Source organism: Cavia porcellus, unplaced genomic scaffold, assembly GCF_034190915.1.
Source record: "Cavia porcellus strain 051 isolate PalLab524CR breed Dunkin Hartley unplaced genomic scaffold, mCavPor4.1 scaffold_2, whole genome shotgun sequence".
Classification (NCBI taxonomy): domain Eukaryota; kingdom Metazoa; phylum Chordata; class Mammalia; order Rodentia; family Caviidae; genus Cavia; species Cavia porcellus.
In genome coordinates this window covers 90,360,232-90,377,126 of record NW_026947485.1, presented here as the reverse complement: position 1 = coordinate 90,377,126, position 16,895 = coordinate 90,360,232, and the positions used below count along the sequence as shown (strand labels likewise).

The 16,895-nt window shown below is 49.1% G+C and overlaps 1 protein-coding gene across 1 annotated transcript in view; it reads right to left on the bottom strand.

Moving 5' to 3' along the window:
• The window catches only part of Slc18a2 (solute carrier family 18 member A2), a 30,218-nt gene extending 15,431 nt beyond the window's left edge, over positions 1 to 14,787 (bottom strand). Inside the window, exons 1-10 of the mRNA XM_003479318.4 lie at positions 14,652 to 14,787; positions 14,155 to 14,288; positions 12,301 to 12,655; positions 5,245 to 5,303; positions 4,917 to 5,000; positions 4,135 to 4,227; positions 3,300 to 3,389; positions 3,146 to 3,189; positions 3,013 to 3,073; positions 1,237 to 1,332 (exon numbers count right to left, since the gene is read on the bottom strand). Coding sequence (XP_003479366.1) covers positions 1,237 to 1,332; positions 3,013 to 3,073; positions 3,146 to 3,189; positions 3,300 to 3,389; positions 4,135 to 4,227; positions 4,917 to 5,000; positions 5,245 to 5,303; positions 12,301 to 12,655; positions 14,155 to 14,275 — 1,003 coding nt within the window. The 5' untranslated portion in view covers positions 14,276 to 14,288; positions 14,652 to 14,787. The remainder of the gene's footprint in view (positions 1 to 1,236; positions 1,333 to 3,012; positions 3,074 to 3,145; positions 3,190 to 3,299; positions 3,390 to 4,134; positions 4,228 to 4,916; positions 5,001 to 5,244; positions 5,304 to 12,300; positions 12,656 to 14,154; positions 14,289 to 14,651) is intronic.
• Between the last annotated feature and the right edge of the window lie 2,108 nt (positions 14,788 to 16,895).

Here is a 16,895-nt window from a genome sequence, read left to right as displayed (position 1 = left end):
AAGACCGTAATTCAAAATTAAATTAAAAAGAAAAGGACAGAAGAGAAGAAAATAGAACATAACAGAGAAGAGGTGAGGAGAGGAGAGGAGAGAAAAGGAGAGGAGAGGAGGAAGGCAGGGGAGAGGAGAGGAGAAGAGGGGAGGGGAGAGGAGAGGAGAGGAGAGGAGAGGAGAGGAGAGATAAAAGAAAAGTGGGCTAGAGAGGTAATTCAGTAGTAAAAGGGCCCTGAGTTTTATCCCCAAAACCAAACACACACACACACACACACCAATGCAGACTAAGTCAAGCAAGTGGAAGGTGAGGGTAAGGTTATTTATGATACGCAGCATGTCAGAGAACTTCATTGGCCAGGCATCCTCCCCAAAGCCGCTGGAGGATGTGGTCTCTCGTGATGAGGGAGTAAGCAGAGAGAAGGACACAGGAAAGAAGGACATAGGAAAAAGAAGAGGTAAAGAAGATGCCCAACGTAGGAAGAGAGTCCCAGTCTGGCCCAGAGAGCACCACATCTGGCCTGGAGAGTCAGGACAGATATTCATGAGAAGCAGAACCACAGGAAGGCTACGCTGCTGACCCACTTGACTGCATTTCAGGTTCCTTTCATCTCTGCCAAGGTCTGGGAGCTGGACCCATTAGCGCTATGGAAAATGAAAACATAAGGCAGTGACTAATTCATTGATTAGCAATCTCCTAAAAAGAAAGGAGATGAATCACAGTGTCCTACAGAGCTCTGTTGAAACAATACACACACAGTCACAAGCATGTCAATGCCGAACACCATCACAACAAAACACAGCGACCCAGTGGTAGCTCCTGCCTGTCTGTGGGGTTACGTACCCCGACCGCCAGCAATGCCTGAGACTGCAGGCAGCTCCCCACCTACACAAACCTATGCTAGAATTTAATTTGTAGAACAGGCACAGAGAGAGATCAATAACGAATAATGAGATAGAGCAAGTTAGCAATATATTGTAATAAAAGTTCTATGAATTCCCTCCCTCTCACTCTGTTTCTGTCTCTCTTTCTCACTGTAATTTTACCTTCTTGTTTGGAGCGTCTACCACAAATGATGCAAAGCCCAAACAGACTTCAATGCTGCCCAAGGCACTGACCCTGTTAAGAGCCAGGCAGCAGTAAACACTTTATTATCCTGGTGTGGGTAGCTCGGAAGGGCTACACTGACAGGACCCGCCTGGGGACAAAGGTCTGAGAGTGAGAAGAGCTACCCTGCTCCTTACCCAGCTGCCACTTCCGGGAACACATGGTCTCCATCATCCAGATGGGCAGGGCCGGCTCCAGCATGGCAATCCCCATGTTCGCGAAGCAGATGGAGCCTTTGGGAGAGGAACAGGTTAGCGTGTTTCTGCTTCCAATGCTCAGTGTCCTCAGTCATCTCCGAAGTGGTGACAGCTCAATTGTTCAGAGCTTCTCTACTTCCATCAGGAAAAGATAAACACCAAGCCAAAGCGATGGCAAGGGGTATGTTTTTATTGTTATTGTTGTTGTTGTTATTTCATTATTATTATTATTTTGAACAAGTAGAATCCCCGAGTCATAGCGTTTGCAACTGGAGGAAGCCTTACAGATCATTTGGTTTAATGAGACCAATTTATTAATTGAAGAAAAGGAGCTCCAATTTATTAATGAAGTAATTTGCTTGAGGCCCCAGCAGCGAGGCAATTTCCAGACGACAAACGACACTGGTCAACCTGAGACTCTTTGGAATATGTTTTATCGTGCCATGAACACGGATATCTCTGGAGGATCACAGGGCTAACACAGAATGATTGGACTCCTCCCACCACCCCCACCAAGCACTGGGAACAGTGTGACAGTAGTGTGGAATGGGTCCCTGAATTCCCTCCTGTCAGAGAGGTTTCAACTGGCGCAGTCCTTCCAGATTTATCCAAGCTTCAGGAATTAACAACTCTGGGACCTCATCTTCCACCACACGCCCTCCTCTCTACCATGAATACATGGCCAGGGCTCTGGGGCATCCCAGGCCTGAGAGACTGCACCTAGCAGGACCCCAACACATGAAGAGATCTCTAGTACTTGGGCTATATACATCCTCCCTAAATCCAGCACCAGAAGGATTAAATCAGATCAGCCTGCAGCTTTGGAAGAGGTTGAATTTACATGTCCAAAGGCAGCACAGGGCCCCTTCTCAAAAGCTCCCTGAGCTCTCCTGGAGTACTGGAGCCCCACTTTCATAAATGCACCTTCATTGGGTCTGAAGGCAGATGGCAGAGCCGCCCAGAGAGCAGCGCCCAGCCACACTTCCCCCAGCCTCACACCAGGGCCAAGGCCAACCTCAGCACTCAGGTCCAGGCAGTGCCTACACATAGCTGGTCTCTTGGGTCACAGGGAGGTGGCCTGCTACCTCCAGGGTGGTCTTTGGGGACAGGTGCTTAAATAGATATGGGTTGTTTCCCTTCCTTCCCCAAAACAGAGAAACCAAAGCTCTCTTTTAGCCTGTCCAGGCCAAGAACTCAAAGGTGTGACCCTGCACCAGAGAGGGCTTCCTGTCAGTCTCCCCACTGCTCCATGAAGACAGGCTCTCTGCAGGAGGAGCAGTGTCCTCCCAGACTTCTGCAAATCTACTGTCAGTCTCTATTCATATACACCAGGGGGATTCAGAACGCCCACATAAGATCCCTGCCATGAAGCCACTAAATTCAAAGCCAAACAGTGATGGATTCTGACAGAAAAGCAGTGAGCAACTCAGGCTCCAAGCAATGCTGTGAGGCAGGGCATCCTGTGTTAAGGATGGCATCCTGTGACACTGGCCCTCTGCAGAGCAAGGTGCACATCGTTAAGGTTTGCCCCAAGTGAAAAAAAAAGAAACCTTGGCTGAGGTCAGAAAACAATGACAGAAGAAACCCACTTCTGAGGACACAGAAGCTGTCTGCCCTTTATGTTCCCTTCAGCCCCACATTTAACGACACTGGCACCCATCACACACTGCTACCTCCCTCACTCAGTCTCATCCGAGATGGACCCAGAAGCCCCACCTGCAGCAATGAGAATGTAGGGGTCCTTCAGCAGAGTGGTTAAGGGTGTCCCTTTCTGACTCTGTCAAGCAGAAAAATGAGGGTTAGAACTGTCGCCATGACCGCTGTAGGTCCCAATTTCCCAGATGCTTACCTCTGGCTGCACCCGGGATGGCTGGAGCACAAAGAGCTGAATAACTACAAGGGAAAAACACAAATGGTCTCCCTTCCGGAAAGCAGATGTGGCAGGAGTCCATGCCCTCAGGAATGCCAGGCTCATGGCCCGGTGCCCAGGAAACCTCACTCACCTCCATCCAAGAGCACCAGGGCCGCCAGCACCAGGAAGGGAGCTGTCTTCCCCACAAATTCATAGAGCACGCTCCCGAATGGGGGACCCACTGTGGAAAGAGAGGGCCCAAGCCAGTCCCGGTGGATGTCCCCTCAAGACTAGACCTGCCATTAGTTTCATGTATTTCTCTTTTTTTGAGCAAAATTAGCTCAAAAAAAGACAGAAGGGGGTCATGCCACTTTCTTTTTAGTTAGCAGTAAATTTTGCAACAATGTCTTCTAGGAGGGTTTCCACTGAGGAATGCCCAGGGCATACAAAGCACTCCCCCATCAGAGATGAAGGTCCCGAAGAAAGGAGATCCAGGCCATAGGACTGTGCCACTTCTGTGGCTTGGGAAAGGAGGGAACAGAGCTCCACCTCTTATCCTACACACAGGTAGGAGCCACACGCTCCAAACTGAGGCCAGGTATGTCAAAGACAAAGGGAAATGATGGAAATCTCCACCAGGGAAAACATTCGTCCCATGGTTGGGCAGATCATCCAGGGCAGGTCGGGGAGGCAGACTAGAAAGAAAGGTTCTCTCAGATCTTAACACATGGAATGTTTGAGGAAGGGGGTCTGGTGGACCAATCTGCTCAGCTCTTTGGTTTACATGGGGGCCCAGAGAGGTTCGGGACAAAACCCATGTCCTCCCAGCAAGAACTCCTTCTACCATTTTCCAAAATCTCCATGCAGTTAAGAAATAGAAACGAGACTCAGGTCCACCATGGCCAGGGCTGCCAGGTGACTGTCACCACCACCCAGTGCCAGACATGCCCCTCTTTTCACTGGCCTATACAGTGGCCCGTACCTACCTAGGACACCCATGGCCAGGCCTCCCAAGGCGATCCCCATGGCATTGCCTCTCTCTTCATCATCTGTGTACACACTGGCAAGCATGCCCATCCCTACATTGAAGACACGGTTAACAGCCAGGCCAGACTGGTGATCCACCTGAATCTGTGACGGGAGCTGCAGGTGGGGCCCAGAAGAACCCCAAAAGAAAGGTGGGCAGCTTCCACAAGTATCCCCACCACCATCACCAATTCCTTGAGCCCCTGTGTTAGTCCAGTTAACTGTCCAGAGGGCTGGTCAGGGCAATACTGGGGGTTACAGTTTAGATCTAAAATATCTCTCAAAATCTTGTGTTGAGGGGTAGGGATTTCACCAGGTGACTGGGTCATGAGAGCTCTAACCTCATTAGAGGATTAAACCCCTGATGAAGTCAGAACTTGATGGCATTGTTAGGGGGTAAGAGGAGGCGGGGTCTATTCAGACAGAGAGGCTCATGGGACTGTAATTTTGAGGACTACCTCGGGTCCCCAGCCCCTTCCTCTCTGGCTCCTTTCTCCTCTCTCTGCTTTCTGATTGCCATGAAGAGACCAGCTTTCCTCTACTTCATCTTTCCACCATGATGTTTCTGCTTCACCACAAGTTAAAAGCAATGGAGCAGCTTCCAAAGGACTGACACCTCTGAAACCGTGACCCAAAATAATCCTTTACATCTCTAAGTTGTTTTCCTCAGGTATTTTATCACAGTGAAGGAAAGTTGACCAACACAACGCCCCAACCCACACACAGGTGTCTCCATACGTACCAGCCACGGAGGAGCAGGAAGAGCCGATGCCCTGCAGGGACCTGGCGATCAGCAGAAAGGCATAGCTGCTAGAAAAAGCGAACACTGCCAAAAGAAGAGGCCCACAACAGCACATCAGGGCTGTGCCCCTGCCAGCGGGATGCCACCATTCCAACAGGGGCATTTCCAAAGCCATCCCTAACCAAAGATGTATTTCCATATTCTCCACTCCTTTCTCTAGCACACAACCCTCCCGTCACTCCTCTCCCCCCTTATTCTGATTCTCAGCTTGAGAATGGCATAGCTCATTCTGATATCAATACTGAGAAGACAAACAGGAGGCACTTACTAACTGTTGAAATAAACATGATGCAGAATCCCGCGAACATGGGAATTGGGTAGCCGATTCTGCAAAACACAAACAAGAAGAAAATCTGGTGACTGCTGGGTACTTTTGTAAAGCTTTATATTGATTGTCTCTTAGTTACCCTTTGAGATCAGACAGATAAGCTTTTGGTCAACTTTTCTAAAAATTCATATTCTTCGTGCTTCCTACGTGACCTTTTTGTGTTTGGCTGCCTTGGAACGTGAATACATTTATGGACTGGCACTCTGAACAAAAATTCCCCTGGAATAAATATTGATTCAATATTGGCAAGTAACCCAGAGCACATCCAAAGCATACAAACCCTATTTCCATCAATTTTTTTTATTTCTTTAATTCTAGTGTTTGCTAGGCTATCACCAAATGGAGAGTCACAGCCAATGATTCTGTCTGGTGAAACACACCATCAGGTGACTCACCCAGCAGCAAAGACAACCCCTTTAAATCTAAGAGGCATTAGGAAGCCAGGTATTAAAACCTATCTTCCTGTTGACCTGAGTGAAGCCAGCCTACGCAGACAGACCTCATGTTCTATGCAAAAAGTCGAAATCCCTATTTCCCTCTCAAACTGGTTATCCAGCAGGCCAGGGGTCTTCTGATATCACACACTGGCTGGGCACATGACCCTTCCCTTAACCAAGCAAACCTCTTAGCACCACCAAGAGACCCCTGTTCATCTCCTAAGACCTGAACATAGAGAGCTATGAATGTTAAAGCATTTAAAGTGCAGCTGGAGCACAGGAGATGCTTTAGAAATTTCATTTCCTCTCTCCCCCTGTTCCTTCTTTCCCTGTGTTTTCATAGGATTAAACAGACAGCTCAGTGCCTGCCATGTAAGCCTCATCTCCCTCCATCCTGAGAAAGAGGGGACAGGATGGGCAGGCCAAGTGCTCCCTCCTAGGCTCTCTTCAATTCAGAGGAGCCAGGAGCATCTTCAGGCCTCTTTCAACCCAGTCCTGAACCCCAAGAGTCTGGAGAGGGACTAAAGGAATCCAAGAAGCCAGAAGGGCCAGGCGTATTGAGCCCAGGTGCTCCAGGAAGGGCTCTCCTAAGCAGTTACAGTCACAGCACCTTCATTTAAATGTTAGATCCAAAGCCTCAAGCACTTACACCCACCAGCTCAGTGCTTCACACAGGCAATCAGCTCCCCATTTTACAGATGAGGAAACTCCACAATGAAACAGTGACCTGACACTGCCATCAGCTGTTCTTGCTGGTCCCAGGCAGCCTAAGGTGACGGCATTGTGCTTTCTACTCAGGAGGATAAAATAAACCCCGTAGCTCTGTTTTACATGGCACTGCTGGGCAGTGAACAGGGAAAAGTCCAGGAAGCCCACAGAGAACTTGCAGATGGCTTACTGTCTACAGCTCTGGTGCATCTTGTGAAAGAACAGACACGTGACCATTTTCCCACACAGGGAAACACAGGCTTTTAACCTCTTCTAACACAGATTTGAGGAATTCAGTAACTGAAATACTAATACAACGGGTAATCCCAAAATACAATCAATGCTTACATTTTTTAAAAAATGCATTCTAGTAAAACAACACTTTCCCCAGAATGATGTGATGACTATATTTGAAGCAAGGGAGATGATTTGGGGGGACCTCCACCTAATGCAAAGTGGTTTTTACTATAGTCGAGTTTATACAGTTAATTTTTCACTGGATTTTTTTTGGTCACTCCTCACTGGTCAACTGTTTACAGCAATTTCTGTCCAGTAAAAACATCCTAGTGTCTCCTCATCCACCATTACTCTGGATGTGACACAGCAAAACTAAGGACACTTAAGGAAATTTCCAGCACTGCCTGGGAAAGTGGCAAAAATGAAGGGACTAAGTGTGCCTGAAGGAGGAGGAGAATTTGAAGAAGATTAACGGCCATATGTGCTTTACTGTAATAATTTTATTTTAAACTTTCACTATATTTGTATTGCTCATATATACATCCCAGCCATTGGGGTTAGGGTTTAACTCTTTTTTCTCTCTTTGCTTTGGTTGAAAGCTTTAAAAGAGGCAACCTTCACCCACATAAAGCACCGGTGGTCCATTTGCAGACACAGGGAGAAGCTCCAAGTGGTTCCAGGGCAAAAATGTGAGAAAATGCAGTAAATCCACATGGGGTGCCCAAACCAGTAGTGATGGTTTGCCAGGGCTTCGGTCTGGCCAGAGGCTGAAGTCACCTGGCAGTGCACAGCTCAGGTGAGCTGGAAGCCACCGAGGCCCTCAGGCGACTCGGCCACTCCACAGGCAGGGAAACAGCACACAGGAGGCCTGGGGTACCCACTGCGGTCACCTGCGGTAGCCAGGGCAGAGTCTGCTTTTCAGATGACCACTCCTGGGACTCAAGTAACCTGTCCCAAATTCAAGTGGTGGATGTGCTGTGAGTGCATCCTGCGCACCAGGTATAGATTTTGGTGGAAATGCCAGCCCCAATGGGTGATGGCTCCCAGTGGCATGTGGGATGAAGAGGCACTGTCTCCCTGAAAAATACAGGGCTGTGCATTACACAAGGGTCTTTTCATGAATATTTTTTTAAAATTCCTTTGGGATTTTAACAAAGCGTATCTGGAATAATCAAATGACAAAAGCTAGAAGGAAACGCATCATCTTCCATGGCACAGAGTAGCTCACAGGCAGGGGCAGAGCAATCCAAAAGCTGCAGCCACACTGGGGCTAAGGGCTGCCTTCTTGCATCTGGTCACACACACGTCTGTGTCCCCAGCACTGGCCAACCCACAAGCAGGGTACCCAGCAGTCAGTTCCAGGCAGCACCCTTCCTGTGAGCAGTCCCAAGGAAAATAAGACACGGAGGACAACTCCTGGGTCTCTACCCTCAAACTCTTCCAGCCCCTGCACACACACCTCAGAAGGATGGTGGCCTGTTAGCCCCAGGGTTACTGAGTAACAGGCAGAACACTGGTGCCTTTCTCCATCCCCACAATATCTTTTAAGTGGACAGAAACTCGGCGAATATTAGTCAGAAACTTCTGAATTGACCCTCTTGTCTCAATTCAATACTATCTCAATAAATATAGCAAGCTAAATCTGATTCGGCAAACCTTTATCCACACATCCATTATAAACCTCCCGCCATGAGTCATCCAATTGCCTCTGCAGAGTGTCAGGGAGCGAGCAGTTAATCCAATTTGAATGAGACTAAAAAAAAATCACATACTGAATCCCTAGAAAAACAAATAAACCATAAAAGTTATGTCCTTGGGTCTGCTGCTGGGTGGGGATGGTTGTTATTGGCTATTCAGTGCCTACAAGAACTGCATGGATTACGGATCTCTAACTTTCTGGAGTGTGAGCCCTGGTTCCAGACACATTTCAGGTAGACTCTGCTCCCATGAGAAGAACCGCTCTAACCCTATTGGTGATTTCCTCCCATTTCAGAAATGAAGAGTCTGCCATACGTGCCCCTTCCACGGAAGCCTTAGCCTCACTACCCCAGGGTCGTCTAAGATGGGAGATCTTTTTCCACAACAGTGGCTGCCTTGTCCGCAGAGAAGCTGAAAAGGTCACTGCTTATTCCGGCAAAGCCCACTCCAACCACCCGACTGGAGCTCGGGGCAACAAATAATAACCCCAGTAGGTTTTGTAAAGATTCCATTCCCTGCGGCTTCTCCCTTGTCATTCAGATGTTGGCTAAGATTTGTGTGTAAAAATAACTGCTTTGAAATATACTAGGTAACTATGAAAATGAATTAAGCCTGTGACGCTGGCTTGATAAAAAGCAGACCACCCAGACAATAACAAAACTAAAGAGGAAGCCAGGGGAGATGGCCTCCAGCCACAGTTAACTCTTTCGCGCGCCAGCTGGGTGGCCTACAGAATCAATTTTCCATTCTCAAGACACAAATGCTGCTTAATCCATTATGAAAGTGAGCGAAGACCAGGATCTGACACCTTGGGCTTGGGGTGTAGCTCACTGGTAAAGCACCTGCTCCCCATGCACAAGATCCTGGGATCCATCCCCAGCACAAAAAGAGAAAGGCAGCCTACACCTTCACCTGACTTACGGAGTGTGTACACTGTTTTTCTGCTTAGAACCTTCCTTTTATGAACACATGTGCCCAAGATCCAATTATGACGGGTGTCACTAGTGTAATTCCTGCTGTCTCCCGTTACACACACTGCACTTGTAGAATGACTGGAATTGCAAACAAAGTCACACTTGGAAGTTGACCCAAGCACTCTTGGGCACTGGAAAATATGTCATTGGATAAGAGACAATGGCTCTTGCCAAAATCCAAGGTCCTTTGCTTCCTAGTTGGTCACATATTTTCAGCAAAAGTATAGTACCCTAACAACACCCGAAACATGAATCACACCTCCATTGCTAACTGAGGATGAATTTCGCACAAATTAGGTTAAAAGACTACTACTGGTAACAGCTCAGAGGAAAGACTGAAAGAACAATGCAAGCCGGATGTGGTGGTGCATGCCTGTAATCCCAGCACTCAGGAGGCTGAGGCAGGAGAATCACTGTGATTTTGAAACCAGTCTGGGCTACAAAGTGAGTTCAAGGCCAACCTGAACTGCATAGCGAGACCCTGTCTCAAAAAGATGAAAGAAAAAGAAAAGAAAAGAAGGAAGGAAGGAAGGAAGGAAGGAAGGAAAGAAAGAAAGAAAGAAAGAAAGAAAGAAAGAAAGAAAGAAAGAAAGAAAGAAAGAAGAAAAAAGAACCAGTGCACATGTGCCTTCTCCACAACTTTCTATGTCAACTGCAGGGAGCAGCAGCACTGTGGAAAACCCGTAGGTTCCCAAATTCATGCCTACCAGGTTTGGAAAATATTACCAAATTCACAGTAGTTCACTCCATGGTTTTACCTACATTAGTATTAAAATTTGCATTTCCCCATTACCAGGTAGGGTAGATCTGAAGATCATTTTTAAACCTGCTGGATAGCTGGGGAAACCAGGGAGGGGTTATAACGCTCCTCTGGATAACCCAACATGGTTCACTCACCCTGAGAGCAGATTGACTTTCACAAGTCATAAAACAAAATTAGGATTCTCTTGCAAGACAAATTTTAGAGCCCCAAGCATAAGCTTTGGACAGCTGCAACCTCAAAGCATTTAAAATGTTTAATAGCAGAAGGGTCTTGCTGGCTTTAAACAAGCTCTTTCCCCATGGCTTAAGCAAAGCATTAAAAAAAAAAATGGGATTTTTTAAAAGCTGTTCATTTGCTATTTGCATTTGGAAGATTGGAACACTCCCATCATTTCAGTGAGTTTCTAAGTGTTACACAGCACAGCTAGTAACATTCCCACCCAAGTGATTGGCAAGGCATTATTACGGTAATGTCCTCAATTTTCACATATAGTATTTGAGCTGTTTGCTCTGTCAGAATACAAAACCCTGCACCGATTTCATAATTATACCAGATGCATTTTAAGAAGCGTTCTTGGTTTTGCAAAAAGAAAGTAAACAAACCCATGACTCTTAGGGTCTGTTTGGTCTTTTCCTGCAGAATAGAAGAGCTGCAGCGTGTCACCTCTGTAATGGCGCCTCATGGTGGGCCCACAATCAGCCCTTCCCTGGGTTATCTGCTTGCTGTGTTCTGTGTGGCAGCTGTATAATACTGCTCTGCACAGACTGGAAGGCTGGCCTCGGCCCGGGATTGTTTAGGTAGGTTCAATGGCAGCACTCGGTCCAGAGAATCTAACTATAGCAGGAACTGTGCCCCACCCTGTGCACCTCACCGTGCATCCAAGGCAGCTGACGCTGGGGAAGGAGGAGTGTGCCATCCCCTCCCGGAGTCCCTGCCACTACCCCATGGTTCCCCAGCTCAGAGACCCTCAAGCCCAGAGAAGCCCAAGGCCTCACTCTCACAAGGCCCTGTCCTTAGCTCAATGCTTTGCTCCTGCTGTATTGAAATGCTTCCTAACGTTTGAACAATAGACTCATATTGGACCCCACAAGTTATGCAGCTGATCTTGTTCTCCATCTCCCCAACTACACTGCTTGGCTCCCTGACTCTTACACATGGCTTTGGAATTTCATAGGTACCCCAAATGCTGCCCTTAGCAAAATGCCTCTCCTCCTGGCCAGGCACTTGGGCACTCCTCCTCAGGCCTGCCCACCTCAGCTTACCTCTCCCCCAGCACAGTCTCCTGCCCAGCTCTACTCTGGCCTGGCTAGAAGGTAACACTCTGGACACTGCCATCTCTTCCACTCTTGCATTTCTACTTGTGGAGCTCATACGTTCACCTGGTGGTCCAGCTCTGCTAGCTCCCACTCTGCACCTAACATCTTTGAGGACTGCCCAGAAGTCTGTGCCCTGTGCTTTGGGCTCCCAGTACCAAGCAAAACCAGGCCATCTCAACTGTGAAAGAATAAACATTAGATGGATGGTCATCAGTAATGTAGTGAACAATTACTCCAAATAATACAAGTCCAAAACATCTAGAACATCTGGTGGATATGCACTAACCTAGATTGGGTGGCTTGTACTCTCTAGCCTCAGTGCTCTTCCCTGGGAGCACATGGACATGAGCAGTAACCAGCATAAGGGAAAGAACACGGCATCAGCTAAGGATGTCAGCTGGGAAGCCGTACCACCAGTCTTTCCTCCTACATTCCCCACTAGGCAGCTACTAAATCCTTTATCTTTAAAGAAACCACCACAGCTTTTGATAAGCAGGGACACGACCAGAGGTAGAAGACTAGAAAAAGAATGCAGAATCTGACGGTGGTCACTGCAACTGAAAAGCACATGCTGCCCAAACCTGATTATACCAAAGTATTTACAAAACCCAGTGTTAGACAAAAGTAAAGTTTTATTCTCTTTATTCTGTCCTCTTTCCTATTTTCCCACTTTCTGAGCAACAGGAGAGGCTAGAAAGGTGGACACATGGGACATCATAGAGAACTGAGACATGAGGCTGAGAAGACGGCTTTTCCCCAGCCCACCCCTCAGTCTCCAGGTCCCCACAAGCAGGCGGGAGAGGTGCAGGGTGGAAATGAGTGTGGCTGGCACAGAACTCCCTGCCTAACAGCACACAGCCTACCTGTTGGTCAACAGCCCTATGAAAGGGTTAGTGAGGAGCTGCACAGTGGCTTTGGAGGCGAACAGCAGGCCGACCTGCACGTTCTCATTCAGCAGGTCTTTCTCTTCCCTGGGACAGTCGGAGGGGGCAGCAGACGCGTTGGTCACCATGCGCTGTGTGGTGATGACCTTGCGCAGCTGCTCCCCGTGAAGGCCTTCTGTGGAGTTCCCTGTGACCACGGTAGAGTTGTCATAGTAGGAGAAGATACTCTGGAAGCGTCCTGAGGTGGAGGCTGTGAACACTGGCCGGGCAGTCTGGGTTTCGGTAGTATTTTTCTCATGTTCAATGCTGTACAAGTAACTGGGGATGATGGGAACTGGGCAGAACAAGAAGGTGATGAAATGCTGAAATACACTGAAATGCTCCATGAAACAAGAGTCAGCACAACTAAGGTCACATCGAAAGCCAAAGGAGGCCCAAAGAAGTTGCACATCAACCCCCTGTGCCAGACACCTGCATTCGTGCGTGCTGGGACAATTTCACATTGCTTAGTCCACTAGACAGAACAAACCCCTGTGATTTTTGTCACTTGTGCATTCCCTCTCAGGAACAAGAGAAGCAAAACTCAGTCTACAGTCAAGATATGCTGTTGTGGTATCAATTGGTGCTTCTCAGAGAGGTTCGAAAGACTTCTAACTCAAAAGACTGGGAAAGAGAAGCCTATTCCATTATGCATCTTAGAGAAGACAAACACAAATCAAGCTTCAGGAAATGATAAATGGGAAACTCTACCACAAGCTAACTTCATCTTTCTGTCATGTGAGTGAGGGTCTGGGATTTTCCATACCACCTAGGTGGTTTAAGAATTCCTCAGATTTCCATGAAGATAAAGCAAAAGTGTTCAATATAATTGAAGCCTTGGGCACAGGAGAAACACCAGAGCACCGAAGACAGAAGGAGTTCAGTGGTCCTTGCTCCAGAGCCAGGATAAACCCAGTCAGGCTGGAAACCTGACGGATTCGTCCTGCAAATCTGCACATGGGGAGAAGGAAGTAACCCACCACTTACCATCTGAACAAAACATTGTTTTATACGTTGAAAATTGGTATTTTTTTAAAAGGAAAAACATGCCAAATACTCAACTATTAATGGGGCTAATTAAGAGGCTTGGGTTTCAATTATTTAGTTTTTAAAAACTCCATTATAGGAAAAAAGGCTATAAGCAACTATGTTCCAATCGTTCTCTCTACCTCCCCCAACCTTCCCTCCCTCCCTCCCTCTTCTGCCCCACCCCAGGATCAAACCTGAGCAGGTTGTGCCCCCCTACTGGGGAAGCAACCTCTCTTCATTTCAAGGTCTCCCTAAATTACCCAGCTGGAGTTTTAATTTGTGACTAGCCTGCCTCAGCCTCCCACAGTGCTGGGATTACAGGGCTGGGCCAGGCTCCAATTGCTCAGGCACTGGGTCCTGAGATGTTTGCCTCAAATCGCTCCCTCATGTAGAATACTCGAATGTCACTTTGTACCTGCAGTTCTTAGCCCGCCTTTTAGAGGTAGCATAACATTTACTCTGAAGCATTTTTGAACTCCGAGAATTGTTCCTCTTGACCAGAAATCTTTTCATCTTGGTGCAAGCCAGCACAGAGAAGCAGGAAATTATCGGGAGGAAACATAAGTGCCGGGTCTTATCGGGAGGTCACCGTTTTTGACCTGACCACCACAACAGCGAAGCCACAAGCGCAGCTCCGCCTCCGAGCTCAGGCGCAGCGGTCAGGAGAGATGCAGTTTCTGCAGAGCGCGCCCCAACTTTCCCAGGCTGGGCCGGAGCTCTCGGGTAAGCGGGCACTCAGGGAAAGGGGTCCTGGGGAATACGTACCCACGACGGTGAGCAGCATGTTGTCCAGCAGCAGCGCGAGGAACACGATGAACAGGATGAGCTTCCGCGAGTGGCGGCTCTCCTGCAGCCAGCGGAGCAGCGCCAGCTCGCTCAGGGCCATGGCTCGGGCGCAGCTGCGGGGCGGCGCGCGGTGAGGGCCCAGGCGGCCGGGACCCCCGACCTCGCTCAGCCGGCGCTCGGGTTCACCTCGCAGCGCCAAGCAGGTCCCGGAGCCGCGCGCACCGGCTCGCCATCCCCAGCCGCGTCCCCAAGAGCACCTGGCTCCCTGGTGCTCCGCCGGAGAGCGCCGTCGGGGACTCGGTCGGGGATCCCTGCCAGCTGTCCGCTCCCCGCCGCGCCCGAGCTCCCCCGACCCGACTAAGGGCTCAGAAAATGCCCTGCGCCCAGCTTCGCGTGGTCCGTGCGCACCCCCCGACCTCTCCCCGCTGTCCTCCAGCGCTGCGCCCGCCCGTGGGCAGGGAGCCGGCTCCGCGTACCTCGGGATCTCCTGCGGGTCTTGCGCTCCTGCCTCGCCTGGGCCACCGAGGGCTCCGTCTGTGGGCGCCTCCCCGGGTCGCAGTCTCCGCCTAGCGCCGGGCACCGCTGCTCAATTTACCAGGTCCAGCTCTGACGTCACGGGCAGCGAGGCGGTGGGGGGGGGGCGGAGCTGGGGAGCCTCGGCCTCCCGCCCACGCTGGGGCGTCACTGGCGAGAAGGTCACCACTTCTTGTCCCTGCCTAGACCTCTCGTGACAATCGTGGGCTCTGCCAAGTGGCCGCGCCAGGGCCATCTAGTCTGGGAAGATGGCATGGGCGCAGAAGGACAGGGTCAAGCATGAACCAGAGCTTTCTTGTAGTTCCCAATAGGAACCGGAGCAGCTCTGAGCATGTCGTGTGATTCTTTGAGCAGCAGTGTCCATTAAATGTTCCCTGAGGACGCCAGGGAAGGTGGGGAGTTGAATCCCACGGAAAGGGACGGGACACTGAGAACCCGACAGGCCCGCCTGTGCAGAGACGGTTAGGACAGACACAGTGCCAGTTTGTGGCTGATTCAAAGGCCTGATACTACCAAGGGGTAAGAGTCCACCTGGACTTCCAAGTGCTCTTGATAAATAACAAGAACACACACAACACCTTCCATTCCAGGCTCCCCCTCAAGACACAGCCAGGGCTTCTGAGCCCCTTCTCCTGTGCCAGAGGAAAGGAGGCTGCTTTCTTGGAAAGCCAATTACAATCGGTGTTACACCGGCACAGTCTGGAAGCAGGAGAGTCTGACCTTGTTTTATTAATGTTCTCCTGCTGCTTGGAGCCGGAGTGTGATGTGAGGCTCTCATCCCACCCTCCTCCACCTTCCTTCCTTTCGGAGCTGCCCCCAGCCTTTCCCTTGGTGCCCTCCCCCACGGGTGAGCAAAGATGGTTGAATAGGTAAGTAGGTCAGTGACAAGGGTCTCCAGAAGTCCTGGAGTGTGTGCAACTTAAATATTAAACAGGCAGCAGAGTAGAAACCACAGAGGAAGAAAAAGCAACCGATGGTGGAGAGCTGTGTAGGTGGCCCTGGAGGGTGTGACCTTCACAGAGGAGCTTCAGAGCTCAGAGACCCTGCTAGGGACTAGAGGGACAGGAGGCATCATGTTTAAATGTCCTCACTGGGATGCCTGGGTCCTAGCATGGTGCTGCCTTGCCTGGTGACCTTAGGTGTGTTGTACAACCCTTCCGTGCCTTGGTTTCCCCATCTCTAAGGTGAGGATTCTAAGTGGACTCTCTGTAGGGCCATCATGGGCAGCCCTTAGCACGGTGCCTGGCACACGGTGACAGTCCTGAAAGTGTTGGCCATGCATTCATCTTGTGAATGAGTTCTTGCTGTGTGCCAGCACCCTGGTTAATGCTGGGAAGACAGTAATGGCCCAAACAGACAAGAGTCTTATGCTTAGGAGCTTCACCTAGAAGCTACATCACAGTGACACATGCAGGAAGCCACAGCAAACTCCAATCCAGCCCGCTAGAGTCCTGTGCTCCTGCCTCCTGGCCTCTGCTACTATTCCTAGAGTACCATAGTCTTCAAATTCTCTTTTAGTACTGATGCAATCCAGGACTGATCTACCAGTAAGCTACATCTTCCAAGTTCTTTTTACTTTTCATTTTGAGATATGATTTTGCCCAGGCTCACCTCGAAGTCAATCCTCCTGCCTCAGCCTCCTAAGTAACTGGAATTACAGGCATGTACCACCGTAGCTGGCTTCAAACTTTTTTTTATACCACCTCTGCCAAAGAATTTTTTGTTTGTTTTTTTTTGAGAGGTCTCACTATGTATTCCACATTGGCCTTGAACTCAGTGGCACCCAGGCTGGCCTAGAACTTACAACACTCCTGCCTCGGCCTCCCAAGTGCTGAGATAGAGGTATGCAGAGCTAGAATTTTTAAAAATATGCTTGCCTTACATTTTTTAAGTTTTTGTGGTATACAAGTGGCCAAGACATTCTGTATATGATTTTTTTTCAGGACTGGGATTAGAACCCAGGATCTTCCAGAACCCAGAATGTGCTTCATTCTCATCCCCACTATTTTTATTTTTTATTTTGGGCCAAGGTCTCCCTAAGTCACTAAGTTGGCCAAACTAAGCCTGCACCTTTTAGTCTTCCTACCTCAGCCTCTCAGAATATGGGGATAACAGGCAAGCACCACCATGCCTTGCTTATGCAATAAAGAAGTTTTAAATATAAAAAGGAAATTTGCATTTAAAAT